The following is a 20,039-nucleotide window of genomic DNA, read 5'->3' as shown; positions in this document are numbered from 1 at the left end:
GCATGTAAAGTTTATTGTCCAGTGAGATCTATTAGATGATCATTAATTAATATACAATCTCTCTCAACTTATGACGCTGAGCTGTATACTCCTTACACAATATGTGGAATACAGGGGATGGAGTGGGTGGATTCTATAAGGAGTGGGGCTTATTGTTATTGTTTTTCTTTGAAATAAATATTCATGTAATTTTATTGGTATCTATCTTCATTTTTTACATTTACCAGTAGCTGCCTCATTTCCTACCCTAGGCTTATGCTCGAGTCAATATTTTTTCCCAGTTCTTTGTGGTAAAATTAGGTGCCTCAGCTTATATTCGGGTCGGCTTATACTCGAGTATATACGGTACTTATTCCAGGACCATTCCAAATAATCAAGCCACTGAACTATGACATGCACTAATTAGAAGGGCTGTGTCTAGACTGCATCCCTTTTTCGTAAAAGGGATGCGAATTAGACATATCGCAATTGCAAACGAAGCGGGGATTTAAATCCCCCCCGCTTCATTAGCATAAACATGGCTGCCGCTTTTTTCTGGCTCGGAGCTTTGCCGGAAAAAAGCGCCAGTCTAGACGCAGATCTTTCAGAAAATAAAGCCTTTTACAAAAGAGCCCTTATCCCTCTTAAAATAATGAAGCAGAGGGGATTTAAATCCCCGCGTCATTTGCAATTGCAATATGTCTAATTTGCATCCCTTTTACGGAAAAAGGATGCAGTCTAGACACAGCCAAGATGTTTTACCCAAATCACTTCCCAGACAATCACAAATGCTAGAGTTCTGGGACTTTTTGCTGGGTTTCTTTACCCTCTGTCACATAAATGTCACAGAGGAACCTTACTGGGAAGGAATTGCTTTTTACAGTAAGTTATATTTATGTTTGAAATCTATGGCACAGGGAACACTTACGCATTGGAGACTTGGACATCATGCCAGCTCTTTGACAGATTCTGCTTCAGTCCATCAAAAGTGGTCAAACCCAGTTTTCTCTTCAGCTCCCCACAGTGCCTCTCTTTGGCAGCCAATACCTGTCGCAGGGTACCAATCTCCTCTTCTACCTACAAGATAGGCTCCCAATTAGAAGCATGCCTTAATGTTACCCAACTCCAGTTTGATCACAATTTTTAATACAATGATTAAACCTGGAAAAAAATAGGCAATAGTTTTCACAGCTGCCTCAACGTAAATCTGATATACACTAACATTCTAAAAATGTGAGAAGAAATCCTAATTCCAGAAACCAAATTAAATTTGATTTTAAAATTGTAGACAGCTTAAGCTTTAGTATAACATCAGTTAAAATTCAGGGTTAAGTTAAAAAAACTAACCCTACTGAACACTTAATGCCGTGAAAAAAAAAATCACAGAAGCCTTTCCTAGGACTGGATCCTCGGTAAAAGTTAATTCTATTGAGAGGTTTATTTTTGTCCATTTGTTATTATTGAGAAACTAAGATACATCTATATCTGTGGTTTATTTTCTGGTTTCAAGCCTGTTTGCCATCATAAGTGTAAGCATCAGAAAATAGGTGGATGTAGAAAAAAAAAATCTTAGCAAGCCACAACTCAGTAAATCTGGACTGCTTTCATTACTGAAACTGTGTTCAAGTCAAAGAATCAGAATAGTTTTCCTCAGTGAGCTCAGGGAAACAGCTGTAGCTCTTACTTCCTTTTTTATTTCAGGTGCAAGTAACCAGAGCTGACATTTGAAGAGGTTACCTTATTTGCCCATTCAACTTTGCAAACCTGCAATATCATAAAAGCTTTTAGAACCAAACCCATTACCTGTAATGGGAAGGAGCATTAAAAGGAACTCCATGTTCTCATAATTTCTCCCCCATATTTCACCTGTTTTCTCACGCTGAAAGAAGCTTAAAATAGAGTGGCTTTTCGTTTAGCCTCAGTTTATGGAAAACCATTTTCCTTTTAACTTTGATGTCAGGACAAGGGTGATAAAGGTGCTAAATGCTGCAGCAAAACCAGGAAGGAAAACATGAAATAAAGCATATTGTTGAAGTCTACAATATTAGTAGTAACTTTTATGTTTCAGCAGCAGTGATGGATTTAGATTAGGGATGTTAAAATGCTGTTGACTGATTAGTCAAGTAGTCGATGGAATTTCCATCGACTACTCAAATAGTTGATAGGCACTTGTAAATTTCAAAGGAGGAATGCGGAACTCCAAGTACAGCCCGGAACCAGCGGGAAATCCCGCTGACTCAAGGGTGCCTGTTTTGAAATATACAAGAGTCCCCCACTGATTCCAGGCTCCATGCTATGCTGCATGCAGCGCAGAGTCCGGGGTCAGCTGGGAATTCCTGGGCTCTGTATGGCATTTCCCCAGAACCCAGGGTCATCTGGGGAGCCCCCAGCTAATCCCAGGTTCCACATGGCATTTCCCCAGAACCCAGGGGAATGCCATGCAGAACCCGGAGTCAGCTGGGGAATCCCCAGGCTTGGCATTTTAAAGGGGCAGCACCACACAGCTGCACCTTTGAAAGGCCACCTGGGGTTTCAAAGCAGCAGCACCACACAGCTGATCCCCAGCTCAGCTATGCAGAGTTGCTGCTTTGAAGTACCTCTTCCCCCACCCATTGCTGCCTCTCTCAGAGGCAGCAAAGGCCGGGGGGGGGGAGAGGATTGACTACTCAACTAGTCCTTAACATCCTTAATTTAGATTGCAGAAGAGACTCGCATTGCACCATTGCTCAAATCTAAAATATTTCGCATCCCTTAAGCTTTTTTATAGTACAGGGATTTACCACTTGTCCCTTTTACTTCTTACACATATAATAGCACAGTCTAAACAGAAATGGTATTTCCATTTTACCTTGGCAAGCTCAGATCTTAACTCCTCTTCCTCAGCCTCAGTCAGCCCCTCGGGTACAGAGGTCCTTGCACTAGCAGTACTATCCACAGGTACATCTGTCATGGTATCTGACAACAGACCTTTGTTGGGAGAGTTAAGGTTGATATCTGTCACAGACAAGAAGCAGAACGTGGGAAAAATAAGCAGCTAGCAAGCAAAGCATGTTATGCAAGCAAATGTGCTCCACGGTTACATGCAGAGGGAGTGCTGGTGAGAAAAAGAGGAAGAGAAAATTCTCATCTAATAAAAAACTAAAGCACCTTTCTGAAATATCAGAAAAAAATGTACTAGTCAAAATATTTTAATAGCTCCTTGACCTAAGAAGGTAACATTAATCACTGAATACATACACTACTAATATACGAGTCCATGGTAAACAGGCAGAAGTTACACAAGATGCATCTCTCTACACAGGAGTGGATCTGAAATTAACTATAAACTGAGCAATCCATTGAAATATAACACTCCAGAGACTGTCCTGCACTGAACATCTGTGCCAGTACATCCCCTGAACTAGCTTTCAGTGTCTCTCTCATTTACAGAAAGCATATAAGGGAAGCCAACAAGTCAGCTCTCATTAACAAGTGTCATGACCTCAACTACTAGCTTGAATTATGCCCTATGAGTGCTGACGGTAAGGCAGCATTGCAGAGGCAAGCAAGCTTTGAAGTCATCCCAGCAAGGGCATTCTAGAGCAGCGTGGCATCTACATATGGACAGAACCAAGCCATAATTACTGTAAAAGAATGGAGTCGGATAGCCTCATCCCTGTAAGTGCAGACAGATTTGTTTACAGACTCCTCATAACTTCTAAAACAAGCTTGGGTTTGATTTTGGTTTGGTGTTGAGGGAGTCCGGTGGTGAACGGATCCATTTCTTTCTCTATTAAAAACAGGTCGGACTGCAGATCCAGATAAGGTTGCAAATGTATGAGACACTGGAGAAGTGACGCTATTTCCTCTGCCAAACCGAGTTCACCTGGGATACCTCTGATGTAGCATCTTCTGGTGTCTCTTGGGGTTCTGCCCGATGCCCGACAACACGGCCAGGGCACGTCCCCCCTCAGCCAGCAAGAGGGGGGCTTCCCCAGAGAGGCCTACTCAGGGGGCTCCCCGGTGAGGGACCCCGCGTGGCTGCCAGGGTGTCAGCGCCGTTGGAGCGGCCCCGGCCCCCTGACCCGACCGAGCGCGGCAGCTAAAGGTCCCCCCGCCCGGGCCTCTGCAAGCGCGAGAGCAGGCGACGCCGCCGCCCCTCCCCCTCCCGCCGCCGCTCCGAGGCGAGGCGACCCCCCCTCACCGGGCGGGCCGGAGCGGGACCCCCCACCCCCCAGCGCGCGAGCCCCTCCCACCGGCCCCGCCCCGCGCAGTACCCTGGCTCGCGCTCTCCATCTCGGGCCCGGCCCCGCGTAGCGGCTCTAGAAGGGGAGCTGCGCCGCCGACTCCCAGCAGGCACCCGGCCGCGCGACCCTGTCACCCCCTCAGCCGCCCGCTTCCGGGGAGGCGCGGGCACAACACGTCATCGACGACGCCACGTCGCCGGAGCGGAAGCAGCCTCCCAGGGGGCGGGGCCACGAAAAGGGGAGGGACGGGCGAGGGGCGCGGCACGAAACCGCGAGAGGATTGCGTCATGGGCAGGGGCGGGGCCAGAAGGAAACTGATGGGGGAGGAGCCTAGGGGCGGGAATGGGGGGGCTGAGGGGTGATGGGAACTTGGGGGCAGGGAAGGGGGGGCTGAGGGGTGATGGGAACTTGGGGGTGAGGAATGGGGGGCTCAGGGATGATGGGAACTTGGGGGCGGGGAATGGGGGGCTGAGGGGTGATGGGAACTTGGGGGTGAGGAATGGGGGGCTCAGGGATGATGGGAACTTGGGGGCGGGGAATGGGGGGCTGAGGGGTGATGGGAACTTGGGGGCGGGGAAGGGGGGGCTGAGGGGTGATGGGAACTTGGGGGCGGGGAATGGGGGGCTGAGGGGTGATGGGAACTTGGGGGTGAGGAATGGGGGGCTCAGGGATGATGGGAACTTGGGGGCGGGGAATGGGGGGCTCAGGGATGATGGGAACTTGGGGGCGGGGAATGGGGGCTGAGGGGTGATGGGAACTTGGGGGCAGAGAATGGGGGACTATGGGGTAATGGGAACTTGGGGGTGGGGAATGGGGGCTGAGGGGTGATGGGAACTTGGGGGTGGGGAATGGGGGACTATGGGGTAATGGGAACTTGGGGGTGGGGAATGGGGGCTGAGGGGTGATGGGAACTTGGGGGTGGGGAATGGGGCTGAGGGGTGATGGGACTTGGGGGCGGGGAATGGGGGGCTGAGGGGTGATGGGACTTGGGGGCGGGGAATAGGGGGCTGAGGGGTGATGGGAACTTGGGGGCAGAGAATGGGGGACTATGGGGTAATGGGAACTTGGGGGTGGGGAATGGGGGGCTCAGGGATGATGGGAACTTGGGGGTGGGGAATGGGGGATTATGGGGTGATGGGAACTTGGGGGTGGGGAATGGGGGGGCTGAGGGGTCATGGGAACTTGGAGCAAAGGATGTGTGTGCTCCTGTTAGGAATCACAGAACACTAGAACTGGAAGGGCCCCTCTGAAGGTCAAGTCAATGGCAGGACCAAGCACCGTCTAGATCAGTGGTTCCCAATCTTTTTGATTCTGGGGACCAGTAAACCCATTCACAAGCTTTTGGCGGATTGGTGACATTTATTTGTATACTCATTAAGCAAATGATGACTATGCAAATAAATTGTTTCTCGTGCTCCCAAAGCCCCCAGTGCCAACTTTAACAAGGCTTTTGATACAGTGTCCCACAATATTCTTGCCAGCAAGTTAAGGGAATATGAATTGGATAAATGGACTATAAGATGGAAAGAAAGCTGGCTAGACTGTTGGGCCCAGGGTTTCCCAAACTTTATATAGTTGGAACCCGTTTTTTTTCAGTACCGTTTTTTGCAGCCCAGAAATATAAACGCATAGAAACTGGGTTGAGACAGGAGGTGCGGGTTCTGGGGTGTGAATGAGGGATTTAGGGGTAGGAAAGAGTGAGAGTTGCAAGCCCTGGGAGGGAATTTGGATGCAGGAGGATGTGGAGAAGGGAATGCTGAGGAGGGGGCTCCAGGCTGGGGAGTGTTGGGCTCAGGTGGAGGGTTGGGGTGCTGAGCAAGCCACAGGCTTGTCTATGTGAGGGTGCCGGAGTTTGGGGATGTGAGAGACTCAAGACGGGGTTCTAGTGTATGATAGGCTCAGATTTGGAGTCAGGGTTGGGAGTTACAGGAGTGTTATGATGCTGTGGCCAGATGACAACTTGGTCCCAACTGGGGGCTTGTTGGCCAGGCTTCATTTTTAAATAAAATATTGTCAGACACAAAAGGTTTCAGAATCATCTTTATTTATGAGAGGGGTGAGGAACCAGTTTTGAGTCAGGGGTCACTGGCCCACAGAAAAGTCAGTCGGGGCCTCTCCAGTCTTAGCCTCTAGTCACTGGCCCTGTGGGGCCTTACAGAGCTATTCCCCTATCAGCCGCTCCAAATACTGTCCTGTTACCCAGGATAGTGTGCCTTGGAGGAGGAGAAGGGGGACTCCGGCCCGCCCTCTCTCCGAGTCCCAACCCAGGGCCCTAAGGTCGAGGGAGAGTCACAACTCCCTCGTGTGACCTGACAGGTGGGGCGTTACCCCTTAACTCACCAGTCCGCGGGCTTATCTCCTTAGCCCTGCTCAGGGCCACTTCCTCCCCCTCTTGGCTCACCTGGCTCCACCTCTATTGGGCATTCTCCCTCCGGCATCCGAGATTCACTACACCCCTTTTTGTCCGGGCTCCCTCTCTCCCCAGACTCTTCCGGTCCCGCTCCCTTCGTAAGTCCTTCCCTCCTTCGCCTATTCTCTTCCTCCCCTTCCGCGTCTTTGTCTTCCCACCCGACCCGCAGCCAGTGGATGATGTCCCGCATCATCCGCCCATGCCTCCCTGCGTGGCCCCAAATGTGCCGTCGCTCGCATCTGGGGCGGCGGGTGGTTGTCCAGCAACCACGGGCGAGGCGGCCCCGTGCGTGGCGCCGCTGCCGCCTATGTCTTCCTGGCCGGCCTTACACACACCGGCCCTGTCAGCTGGGGCAGCGTACGGTAGCCCAGCAACCCTGGGCGAACTGGCCCATTGCACGGCGCCGCCAGCGCATACCCCATCCGGCCGCTTTGGCTCGTCTGTGCAGGGCGCTGGCCAGCGCCACACTGTGTCCTGCCACTCATCCCCCAAAAGGAGTGGAGAGCTGCAAGTGCGGGGCTCTGCCACCCCTTCACAGGGCCACACAAGTGAGATAGAATCATAGAATACAAGGACTGGAAGGAACCTCGAGAGGTCATCGAATCCAGTCCCCTGCCCTCACGGCAGGACCGAGTACTGTCGACCATCCCTGATAGACATTTATCTAACCTACTCTTAAATATCTCCACAGATGAAGATTCCACAACCTCCCTGGACAATTTATTCCAGTGTTTAATGAGCCTGACAGTTAGGAACTTTTTCCTAACATCCAACCTAAACGTCCCTTGCTGCAGTTTAAGCCCATTGCTTCTTGTTCTATCCTCAGAGGCCAAGATGAACAAGTTTCTCCCTCCTCCTTGTGACACCCTTTTAGATACCTGAAAGCTGCTATTATGTCCTCCCTCAATCTTCTCTTTTCTAAACTAAACAAACCCAATTCTTTCAGCCTTCCCTCATAGGTCATGTTCTCTAGACCGTTAATCATTCTTGTTGCTCTTCTCTGGACCCTCTCCAATTTCTCCACATCTTTCTTGAAATGCAGTGCCCAGAACTGGACACAATACTCCAAGGCTACGTCTACACAGGCATGATTTTCCGAAAATGCTTTTAACGGAAAAGTTTTCCGTTACAAGCATTTTCGGAAAAGCATGTCTAGATTGGCAGGATGCTTTTCCGCAAAAGCACTTTTTGCAGAAAAGCGTCCGTGGCCAATCTAGACGCAGTTTTCTGCAAAAAAGCCCAATCGCCTTTTTTGCGATCGGGGCTTTTTTGCGGAAAACAGTACTATGCTGTCTACACTGGCCCTTTTGCGCAAAAGTCTTTCGGAAAAAGACTTTTGCCTGAACGGGAGCAGCATAGTTTTTCCAGAAAAGCACTGATGATTTTACATGAGATCGTCAGTGCTTTTCCAGAAATTCAAGCGGCCAGTGTAGACAGCTGGCAAGTTTTTCCGCAAAAGCAGATGATTTTGTGGAAAAACTTGCCAGTTTAGGCACAGCCCAACTGAGGCCTAACCAGCGCAGAGTAGAGCGGAAGAATGACTTCTTGTGTCTTGCTCACAACACACCTGTTAAAGCCTCCCAGAATCATGTTTGCTTTCTTTGCAACAGCATCACACTGCTGACTCATATTTAGCTTGATACACAAACACAAACCCTCCAAACCCTTCAAACCTCACTAATGTGGCCCCAACTGTGCTTGTGGGTGCTGGGACAGGGTTCTGGGGCAAGGGACAGGGTGCAGTGGGTGCTGGGGCAGGGTACTTGTGGGGATCTGGGTGGGGGGGAGGGGACAGGGACCGATACCTAGGGATCCTGCAGCTGCGCACCTAGGCCCAGGAAGTGCGTGGACTGCTCCCCCATCCCCCAAACAGTGGCACACTACCTGAAACACTGGTCCATCGCACGCCTGATGCCTTCCTGTGCGGGGGAAGGGGGAGTCCCGGACCGCGCCAGCCCCAACCTCTGGGGCAGTGCATGCCTTGCTCCTCTGCTCCCACAGCAGCACACGCCACTCAAGCAGCTGGAGCCAGTGCAGTCCCAGATCCCCACCCCCTCCTCAGTGCATGATGGACCAGCGTTTTAGGTACCGTGCTGGCTGTTGGGGCAGGGGGGAGAGGAGCCCGCGCTCTTCCAGGACAGGCGCGCAGTTGCAGAACTGCCCTCTGACCCCACAGGAAGCCTGTGCTACCTCTGTGGTCCCTGGAGCTAGCATCAGTGCGGCTGTGAGCCTGGTGCTTGTCAGCATTGTACAGAGAGCTGGGAGATGACAACTCCCCAATGTGCTGTTTGAGTAATTATGCCAATTTCCCCAATTATGAAACAGACCTAACAGTGGCCACCTTTAAACACAGTGAGGACTCCTCCAACGTTTCAGTTTGCTACTGTAAGGTCTCAAACTAGCACTGGTTATGAAAAACACCCAATCAATGAAGTATGACATAGAAGAGATATATTATGCCATGCAGTTCTTCCTCTGGCCAGTACAGGATAGTTCCAGGCAATAGATTATCCAGTCCTTTGTCTAGCTTAGACATAAAATGTCTAAAGAACCGCATCTTGCACTGCATCTCCTGAATATGGAGGCACCTCTTGGGGAAACATGTACATTCATTAAAGATAGTGATAGAAATGTAGCCGTGTTAGTCTGGTGTAGCTGAAACAAAATACAGGACTATGTAGCACTTTAAAGACTAACAAGATGGTTTATTAGATGATGAGCTTTCGTGGGCCAGACCCACTTCCTCAGATCAAATAGTGGAAGAAAATAGTCACAACCATATATACCAAAGGATACAATTTAAAAAAATGAACACATATGAAAAGGACAAATCACATTTCAGAACAGAGGGGGGATGCGGGGGGGGGGGGAAGGAAGGTAAATGTCTGTGAGTTAAAGGTATTAGAGGTGATAATTGGGAAAGCTATCTTTGTAATGGGTAAGGTAGTTGGGGTCTTTGTTCAGTCCTTTGTTTCCTTAGGAAGTCAGTAGTGTCTCGGAGATAGCTGGGGGTGTTGGTTGCGTAGGGTTTGAGGAGAGAGTCTACATAGCTGGATAGACCAGTAGTGAGCGTGCCGATACCAGAGATGATGGGGCGTCCGGGGTGTCCAGATTTATGGATCTTGGGAAGCAGATAGAAAAATCCTGGTCGGGGGTCAACCTTTGTAGGAAACTATAAAACATCGATAACCTCCCCAATAACACCATCCTTGCCACCATGGATGTAGAAGCACTATACACCAACATCCCACATGAAGACGGATTACAAGCTATTAGAAACACTATCCCAGAGGACACCACTGCCAACCTGATAGCAGACCTAGGTAACTTTGTTCTCACCCACAATTATTTCCAGTTTGAGAACAACTTATACCTCCAGATCAGCGGCACAGCCATGGGTACATGCATGGCCCCACAGTATGCTAATATCTTTATGGCTGACCTAGAACAACGTTTCCTCAACTCCCGTCCCCTTTTACCCCTTCTCTACTTACGTTACATCGATGACATCTTTATGATCTGGACGCATGGCCAAGAAACACTGGAGACATTCCACAGAGATTTCAACAACCTACACCCCACCATTAACCTCAGCCTGGACCATTCCACACGAGAGATCCACTTCCTGGACACCACAGTACAAATCAACAATGGAAAATTAGACACCAACTTCTACAGAAAACCCACTGACTCATACATGCTTCCAGCTCCCAACCAGGACACACCATACGATCCATCGTATCCATACGATCCAAGGGCTTGTATAGCCAAGCCCTTCGATACAACCGCATCTGCTCTAATCCCACTGACAGAGACCAGAAACTTCAGGATCTCTACCAAGCATTTATAAACCTCAACTACCCACCCGGAGAAATAAAAAAGCAAATTGAAAGAGCCAAACGAATACCTAGAAACCATCTACTACAAGACAGACCCAAGAAAACCAACAATAGAACACCACTTGTCATCACCTACAGCCCCCAGCTTAAACCTGTCCAACACATTATCAATAAATTACAGCCTATACTGGAATAGGACACTAAACTCCAAGAAGCTCTGGGAGACAGACCCATAGTCTCCTATAGACAACCACCTAACCTCAAGATGATTCTTACCAACAACCACAGGACATACCACACTAAAACCAACCCTGGTACTTTCCCTTGCAACAAACCCCGTTGCCAGCTTTGTCCACATATTCACTCTGCTGACACCATTATTGGGCCTAACCAAGTGAGTTATAAGATCAAGAATACATATTCCTGCACATCCAGAAATATAATCTATGCTATCATGTGCCGAAAGTGTCCGTCTGCTATGTACATTGGACGTCTCAGACACTTCGCCAAAGAATCAATGCCCACAAAACAGACATTAGATAGGATCACAAAGAAAAAACAGTTTCTTGCCATTTCAACCAGAAAGGACACTGTCTCAATGACCTAATCACATGCATCCTACTTCAGAAGACTTTCAAATCTGCACTTGAAAGGGAATCCTCTGAACTGGCATTCATGCTAAAATTCGACACTCTCTGCAGGGGGCTGAACAAAGACCTTACCCATTACAAAGATAGCTTCCCCAATTATCACTTCTAATACCATTAACTCACAGACATCTCCCCTTCCCCACCTCTAATATCATTAACTCACTGGCATTCACCTTCCTTCCCCCCCCCCCCCCCCGCATCCTCCCTCTGTTCTGAAATGTGATTTGTCCTTTTCATATGTGTTCATTTTTTTAAATTGTATCCTTTGGTATATATGGTTGTGACTATTTTCTTCCACTATTTGATCTGAGGAAGTGGGTCTGGCCCACGAAAGCTCATCACCTAATAAACCATCTTGTTAGTCTTTAAAGTGCCACATAGTCCTGTATTTTGATTCATTAAAGATGATACAGCAGTAAACTAATGCTCTCCTCCCAAACCCATCACATTTTAGTTTTTAGCCCTGTATGTAATTTTGTTTGCATTTTAGGAGGTACATTTCACCCAGAAAATGAATTGAGCCAGGGCTGACTGAGAATTAGAAGGTGGAGAAGGGTGGAAGGAATAGGAACGGGCTGCAGCTATACTTCTTTCACTCGACTCTTGCTTGCTATGCTCTTGTTTGAAGGGAAGGTGGCAGTACCAGCACAAGAATCCTCTCTGCCCCCAACAGCCAGGACAAGTGCTGTTTATGTTATTTTTATTATTATTATTATTATACCCAGGGGCGGCCCGAGACGGGCTGCCAGCAGCTGGCGCCCCAGGCGGAATGCACGATCAGCACCCCCACCTCCAGGACCCTCAATGGCGTGACATCATCGTTGGGCGCCCTGTTTCACGCGGCGCCCTAGGCGACGGCCGAGTTGGCCTATACGCACCGGCCGCCCCTGATTATACCCCAATTGTGACGTAGACTTGAGCCAAAGCCGTGATTTGGTCCTGTTAAAAAAACACAAGGGCTACGTCTACACTGGCCCCGATCCTCCGGAAAAAAGCCCTTTGAAGTAGGAATAAGAGATCCTCCGGAAAAGGGCTTTTTTCCGGAGGATCGGGGCCAGTGTAGACGCTCTTTTCCGGCTTTTCTAAAAGCCGGAAAAAAGCGGCGGACATTTTTATTTAAATGCCGCGGGGGATATTTAAATCCCCCGCGGATTTCCCTATTACGACCTGTAAAATTAACATGCCCCTTTCGGAAAAGGGGCCAGTGTAGATGAGCCCACCATGTCCTTTGGCATTAGAAATACCCTTTTCTTCAAACACTTGGAAAAGAATGAATAGAAAAAGCCATTGTATGCTGATCCATATTTCCTTCCCTGTTTTCAAAGGGCTCCTTTGCACCGAGTTATCCACTGCCTAACTACTGTAAGCCATCTCTTCCTCTGCAAGACCCCTTCGCAAAGGAGTCATACCCCAGCACAGCAGAAAACAGCAACACTCCTTTCCATTTAATCTAGGATTTCACTTGCCACTAAGAGACCCCGCAGCCCACTGTTGGCCTTGCATGTTGTGCCTTCATTATCAGCTGTAGGCAGGCCCACAAAGGTCATCTCAAGACACCTCTGCTGGTAGCAACCATATGGCTTCCATACCATGTGACACAAGGAGATAAACTTCTCCCCTGCCAAGAGGAATTCTACTTTTCCTTCCCAAGAGGGAATGAACTCTCAGGAGGGCTCATTAATTCACAATGAAACATTTGCAGGCTCCTGCCCATTCGTCGCCAAAGGATTTAGAGTATCCATATTGATCCTACCCCCCACACCCGTCCTCTGTTCTAAAATCTGATTTGTCAATTTTATATGTGTTCACTTTTTTTGATTGTATCCCTTTGGTATATATGGTCATGCCATGATCTGGGGAAGTGGGTCTGGCCCACGAAAGCTCATCACCTAATAAACCATCTTGTTAGTCTTTAAAGTGCAGCATAGTCCTGTATTTTGTTTCAGCAAGACCAGACTAACACGGCTACATTTCTATTACTATTCATATTGATCAGGACCTCCCTAAGAAATGCAGCTACCGTGGCTAATCCCTCCATGTCTGAAGGACACACAAACATCCACAAAGGCGGGGGCAGGGATTCTCAAAAAATGAGGTGTTTGCTCCGTGTCTGTATGTTTGTTCGTGTGTGAAGTCCGGTATCTCCAGACCTTCCAAGAGCTTGTGTGTTTCCCATCGAGAACATTGAGAAGCTGGGAGTGTCTCCTTCTCCAAGGCTTTGTCTACCCTCCAGGGTTTTTGCGCAAGAAGCTTGTTGCAGAAGAGATTTTCCACAAAATCTTCTTGCGCAAAAGTGTGTCCACACCTCAAAAGCGCATTGCAAAAGCATGGATGCTCTTGCACAAGAAAGCTCTGACGACCATTCACCTGGGCTTTTTCTGATCAGCTCTTTTTGCGCACAAAACCCCTGTGGAGCGTCCACACACACCTTTTTGCACAAGAACTCGTGCTCAAAAAGGAGTTATTCCTCATAGAAAGAGGTAGACCTACACCGCTAAAACCCCTCTGTTCTGCCGTTTTACTGTAATTTTTCTTGCGCCAAAAAGCGCTTGAGGTGTGGACGCTCCGCGGGTTTTTGCGCAAAACCCTGTAGTGTAGACATAGCCCAATGGTATAAACTCCAGTTTCTAGGTTTGCTCAGTCTCAAGGCATTGGACCTTACATTTATCCCTGGTGCTGCACTAACTAGTTCCTGTTCTGCCCCCCTGGATGATGAAGTGTTGAGAGAGGGAGAGTGCCGCTCCACATCCGGACAGAAGAAGAAACCAGTTTGGGGCCAGGCTGATTTTTTTTCCCCATTCGAACCAGTGTCTGGCTCATCTCCGCAGATGGAATGGAGCTGGCTAGCGCTGGAACCACGTCAACGCTACAGGGTCCCTTTAAAGCTGGCTCCTAGGAGCAGAGCTGACTCCAGCTGAGCCAGGGTGCAGGGCACTGTGCGGTGTGCGTGCCTCTCTCTGGGACGTGTTCATTTCCAAACCTCCAGGCAGCCCGTTTCAGAAGCATTAGGTCACTCTCGTCACCACCACCACAGCCCAGCTCACCCCACCCCGTCCCTGAGTTCCCCTTTGAATGCTGTGGCATTTGTCATCCGTGTGGGCTTGTTGCCTTTTCTTTATTCCACAGCAGCCTGTGACATTTGCATCAGGTCTGGGCCCTGTTGTCTTTCAGTTCCCTGCGCATGGGGCCCTGAGCAGAGGATGTATAATTGGTAGATTTACTCCTACGCCCCCACGGGAGCGGTGTGTACTCTCCCCTTCCACATAGCTAATCCCCGGCACACACATGCACCCGCAGCGCTTCCCGACCGTGCTGCGTGCAGCTGGGAATGGAGAGAGGCAAGGCTTGAAGGGCAAAGGGAGCATCCTGTGGCTTTCAGAGAGGCAGGGGGATGCTAGCCTGAGTCCCATGGGCCGGCTGCACGTCTAGAGAAAGCTGGGGGCACTGCAGGGCAGCACACCTTGTGCCTGTCCAGCTCAGCCCGGGTGTGGCCACCAAACTTCCTTCCTCGTCAGATGGGAGATCTGTTTGGTTTCTGGCGGCAGCACATGAAACCCGCAGCCCTAGGAGTACGTGTGCGCTGCGGCTGTTTCTGCCATCTGCTTCAGGTCTCTGAAATCAGATGCCAGGGTTTGCCCAGGGCTCAGGCTCCTGTTGGCACCAGCTGCTTCCGGAACCTGGGACAAACCCTGAATCCACCCCCGGTGGGCACAAACACATCCAGTCTGTCATTTCTCAGGGGCTGATCTTTGCTCAGACTCCTCTAGTCTGTGGGGTCCCTTGGAATCAGAAATGAACTGGGCTCGGTGAGAGAAAATCCTGACCCACCAGCAATGCCCACCAAGCACCACTCGCCCCCTTCCCTTCCCCTCTGTGAGGACCCAACAAGGTCCCTGTAAAGACATCCTGGCCTGCACTCATACAAGCAAATAAAGCAAGTTGTGTCAGCTGACAGGGCCATACCACTGTTGCCTAGAACTGCACCTTTCCCCAGCATCTGACAATTAACTCCACATTCCTAAACCATCATTGTGAGGTGGGGAGGAAGGGTTATTAGCCCCACCTGGGATGGGGAAACTGAGGCACACAATGGGGAATGGCCGTATCTTCTCACTCACGCACAGTCCAGGGGAAGTGGTTGCATGTTGGGGAGAATGCACTCTCCTTATGAAGGCAACAGAGCCAGTCCCCAGCCACCACTAATATCTCTGTCTCTTTCCCCCAGGGGACGGTTTGGCTGGTAGATCTGCGCAGATCCTGTCTGCCACATTCCGGACCTGCTGCAGTCCTTATGTGGGCCACAGACCTTGGCCCTAAGTAACTTACCCAGCACTAGGAGCAGTCCCTGTCAATGTTCCCTCTAATCTTTTCCATCCATGCGCGGATGTTTTTCCATATATATATATATATATATGAACGGAATAAGTTTTGTTATGTGCACTGAGGAATGTGTGAATGTGCACCACCTGGAGAAACACAAACCTAGCTGTGAGAACTCTGCAAATCAGCTGGGCAGCACTGGAATTTCTCCTGAGCGGCCGCACAAGAGCACGGCTGACAGGGAACACTGGTCCCTGCCACTGTGGCCTGCTGTGCACTGTCCCCTAGGCCACTCTGCCTTTCACCCGCAGACTTCCCCACACCCTGCCCTCCTGCCAGGAACCCCAAATCACAGCTCTGACGCAAGTCACGCTCTTGTTACCCTCCCTTCCAGTGGTGCTTCCCTTCTGCTCCATGGCCCTGGCCTCTTCCATCTAACGCCCCAGCCTCTCTGGGGACTTACCGCCTCTGCTGCTCCTGCTGGTGGCAAGCGAACGCAGCTGCCGGCTGCTGCCCAGTGGGGGCAGGGGCGTGATCCCCCACATGAGAAGCTCTTGCACCCGGATTTCCCCCAGGAGAGGCACCAAGATGGGTTGGGGGCTCTAAGGAGTCGCCTGCTGCCTGTTCCCACGCCCGGGCTGCAGCACAAGGTTCCTGTAGTGAAAGCAAAGAAGTGGCAGGCTGCTCTGTCCCTGCGGCCTCTACCCCACCTCCATGCCAGCCAGCCCCATGGAGACTCACCATGCCCTTTGTGACAGCAGCAGCTCCTGTAAGGTGCCTCCTAACCTCACACCCTCCCTCACACCCTGTAGGGGCTGCCTGGTCGTGCCTGGCTGATTTCGCCCGGCCTGGTCTTAAAAAGTTAAATCCTCCCCCCATGTCCCTGAAACCTTCAGCCCTCCCTGGAGAGCCTTCCCAGTGGTCCCGGATCTCCCCATCTCTCCCCAGAGAGATTGTCTATGCCTCTCCTTCCGGAGAGAGTCTCTAATCCCCCTCGGTCACTGCTCACAGCCCAGTGCTGAGCACTGAAACTGACCCCACAGATGGCTTCTGAAAGCTTCCCCACCCCCACCCCCCGTGAATGCCGCACGCTGTCCCGCGCCAAAACTCCAGGAGGCACGAAGCCAATGGCGGGCCCCTGTATGAGGACGAGCCCGTCTCTTTCCCACTATACGAAACACTGACTAGCTAATTACCAAATCGGGTGCTTCGGCTGCAATGTGACGATGAACCGAGAACCAGTCCCACCATCTTGGGCGTCCTTACACCCCTCACCCCTGTGAAATCCACGTTTAAGGGTATGTCTAGACTACATGTCTCTGGCGACAGAGGCATGTAAATTAGATATACTGACATAGTCAATGAAGTGGGGATTTAAATATCCCCCTCTTCATTAGAATAAAAATGGCCACCACATTGTGCCAGCTCAGCTGTTTGTCGGCACGAACCGGCAGTCAAGACGGGGATCGGTCGACAAGGAAAGCCTTTGCTGACCGATCCCTTATGCCTCATGAAACGAGGTTTACAGGATTGGTCGGCAAAGGCTTTCGTTGTCGACCGATCCCCGTCTTGACTGCCGGTTCGTGCCGACAAACAGCTGAGCCGGCACAACGTGGCGACCATTTTTATTCTAATGAAGTGGGGGATATATAAATCCCCACTTCACTGACTATGTCGGTATGTCTAATTTACATGCCTCTGTCGCCAGAGGCATGTAGTTTAGACATACCCTATGAGCAGCTGGTCTGCCTGCCATGTCCAGGCCGTTGACTCACCCAATGAGAGTGCAAAATGCAAATGAGAAGGTGGGGCGAAGAAGAAGGGTGGGGTGATGTACCTCTCCCAGGAGCCCGCATGCCCAGCGGGAGCAGGGGTTCGGGAGATGGAGGACACAGTGGGTGGGACGTTTCACCGCTATTGTCCCACCTCTCAGCACAGTGATGTCACAATCCCACCTCTCAGGTCCCTGAGTCACAGCTCAACAATGCCCTGGGCAGCAGCTGGGGGGGGGACACAAGATGGCCAGGTGGACGGGGTGAAAAACCAGCCAGCTTCTGCCCTTCCCTGGCCTGCCCCCCTTCCTGGGACCCAGTGGTATTTGCAAATCATTTTCAACGTCACGAATCTTTCAACCACTTTAATTTCCATCCATCCACTGCCCCCGGGGTGAAATAATGCTCCTTGGTGCTTGCAGAGCTCATCACTTCATCTTTACTGGGCGCTCAGATTGGGAACACACACCACGAGCGTACTGAAGAGGGAAACCCCGGCTTGTTAAGTCCAACCTCTCTCTCTCCCCCCTGGGGTAACCGTCCTACCCTTCCCCAGCTATAGCTTCCAGGGCATCTGGAACTCATCGGGCAGTAAGAGAGACCAGTGTGTGGCCTCCACATTTTTCATGTGCTTCCTGGCCAGAAACAAGGCCAGCTGCTGCTTTCTCCTGGGGGTCAAGTCCTTCCCGACCCTCCAGGGGAAGCTGTCTTCACCTCCGAGGCAGGATTTGTAGCTTTGCAACTTGCTGACACACCAGTCGTCCTCCACCTCGAAGCGCCTGCAGACGGCCTCTTCCTGCGTGGGGCTGACGGCTCGCAGCCAGTGACGGACCGCCGCCTCCCCTTCGCAGGACAGGACCTCAGGATAGCGGTGCCTCAGCAGCTGAAGGAGCAGCTCGTTGCTTCTGTTGGACCGGATGTCAGCGAGCTGGTCCGAGGTGCGGACGTGGGTGGTGGTGACTTCATCGTGGGTCCTCCGGATCAGCAGCACTGGCCCCGGGTAGCTGCAGAGCTGCTCGGCCACGTTGAGGTTGAAGTGCTGCCGCACCGTCTGGACCACCAGCTTGGTCCAGCTCTTAGGCATGACCTTCAGGGCCAGGGGGAGCAGGTCGTCGAAGGTGGCGTCCAGCATCAGGGCCCCCAGCTCTGGGTAAGTCTTGGCAGCCCAGGTGGCTGTGTAGCCACCCAGGGACCAGCCATAGAGGATGATGTCTTGCACCGGGAAACCCAGGCGGCAGGTGGCATACTGAATCACCACATCCATCGCGTTAGCGTCATTCTCCGGGAAGGGCAGGCCCGTGCTTCCAGCATAGCCCGGGTGGTTCCACCCCAGGACCGAGTAGCCGGCCTCCAGCGGGGTGGAGAGACAGCCCACTTCGTAGAAACCCACATTCCCCTCGCAGCAGATCACCAGCCGCTTCCCTCGCTGCTCCTCCTCCACTCCTGCGCTCTTCCTCCTGTCCACAAACATGGTGTCGATCTCGTTCCCGTCGCACGCCATCAGCTTGGCCCGCTTCCCGTGAAACTCCTCCAGCAGGCGAGCCTGCCCCTTCACCAGTAAAGGCAGCAGGGCTTTCTGCATGACGTACAGGGAGCCAGGATAAAGCAGCCACCGGCCTAAGGAGTGAGCCATGACGTAGCAGACCAGCCGGCTAGGCAACTGCCTCATCTTGCGGAGACAGCTACACTGAGCAGTGGTAGGCCTTCCGTGCGATGCTGATCTCAGCAGAGCCTCTTGGGCGGTGGTCTGGGACGCAGCCTTGTGGCCGGGGCTCCTCCCTGGGCAGCCGGCCTCATCCCATCGGAAGTCCACGGGCCAGCTCCTGAACTCAAAGTTGTAATTGGCCATCAGATATGTTTTGAACACATGGCCAAGAGCTTTGGTGAAGCATATCACACACATAGGGGGAGCGGAGGGCCTTGTCCATGCAAGAAAGAAATAGCAAGGGCACAGGGAAAGGGGCGCCACGAAAGCTAGCGCTCACAGGGCCAGTTCCCGCCACGGGCCTCCATTGGAGAGATTCCCTAGCAGACGTCAGCGGCAGCTCCACGTTAAATAGCTGGGTTACAGCTCCTCCGCCATGACAGGCCTCCTCTGTAAGCCCAGCGATGCCCCTGAGAAATGCAGAGGCACTTCCCCCAGGGTCTCCATAGGCCAGGTAAGCAAGGCAGCGTAATAATGAGTGGGGTCGACCTCCATTATGAGCATGCCCTTCACTGAGGGTGAGGCTCAGCCAGCAAGTGGCAAACCAGGGTGCAGTTATCACTGAACACCAGTAGGGGTCGTCTGAAGTAACTGCAGGTTGAACCTCTCTAGTCCGGCACCTTCTGGTCTGGCAACATCTGTGGTCCGGCATGATGTTAGTGAGCCGGATGTCCACTTATCGTGGGTGTAGCCAAGTTTCCTGTGGTCCCATAAAGTTCGTTAACAGCCACCAGTCCTGGCTTTCAGTGTTCTGTGTTGTTGTTTAGCTCTAATTGACCCCGAAGTGTCTTCTCAGAGCCCAGTAAGCAGTGGAAGTGTTGGTAATGCTGCTAGACAATAGGCGTGTGAAGGACTAGTCAATAAGTCGCTTCCTCCCTCCCCCCACCTGCCTGCCTCTATCAGATAGAAGTAGCAATGGGGGGAAGCGGAGGGGGTACTTCAAAGCAGCAGCGCTGCGTGGAGCCCAGGGCCATACCCCAGGCTCCATGCGACGCTGCCACTTTGAAATGCTGCATGCAGCCTGGGGCCAGCTGGGGTGTCCCCAAGCTGCATGCGGCGTTTCAAAGCAGCAACACCACGTGGAGCCTGGGATCAGCTGGGGACTCTCCCGCTGATCCTGTGCTCTGTGCCGCACTGC

The 20,039-nt window shown here is 51.4% G+C and overlaps 2 protein-coding genes across 11 annotated transcripts in view; both read right to left on the bottom strand.

Annotated features, from left to right (window-relative positions):
* The window catches only part of TPD52L2 (TPD52 like 2), a 50,164-nt gene extending 32,827 nt beyond the window's left edge, over positions 1 to 17,337 (bottom strand). For 2 of the 10 annotated variants that reach the window (XM_075900987.1, XM_075900990.1), the window contains exons 1-3: positions 4,236 to 4,401; positions 2,828 to 2,973; positions 908 to 1,056 (exon numbers count right to left, since the gene is read on the bottom strand). In XM_075900987.1, the coding sequence (XP_075757102.1) occupies positions 908 to 1,056; positions 2,828 to 2,973; positions 4,236 to 4,254 (314 nt within the window). In that variant the 5' untranslated portion in view covers positions 4,255 to 4,401. Of the gene's footprint in view, positions 1 to 907; positions 1,057 to 2,827; positions 2,974 to 4,235; positions 4,408 to 15,887; positions 16,079 to 17,199 lie in introns of those variants that run through there. The other 8 variants (XM_006132471.4, XM_075900982.1, XM_075900983.1 and 5 more) reach the window with 8 other exon arrangements.
* A 209-nt stretch (positions 17,338 to 17,546) lies between these two features.
* Positions 17,547 to 19,528, bottom strand: ABHD16B (abhydrolase domain containing 16B). The gene has a single exon (XM_075900981.1). It carries the CDS (start codon positions 19,097 to 19,099, stop codon positions 17,753 to 17,755), a length of 1,347 nt encoding a protein of 448 aa, XP_075757096.1. The 5' UTR covers positions 19,100 to 19,528; the 3' UTR covers positions 17,547 to 17,752.
* Positions 19,529 to 20,039: the final 511 nt, after the last annotated feature.

The sequence above is a fragment of the Pelodiscus sinensis genome, chromosome 18, assembly GCF_049634645.1.
Source record: "Pelodiscus sinensis isolate JC-2024 chromosome 18, ASM4963464v1, whole genome shotgun sequence".
Taxonomy (NCBI): Eukaryota; Metazoa; Chordata; order Testudines; family Trionychidae; genus Pelodiscus; species Pelodiscus sinensis.
This window is presented reverse-complemented; position numbering and strand designations above follow the sequence as displayed.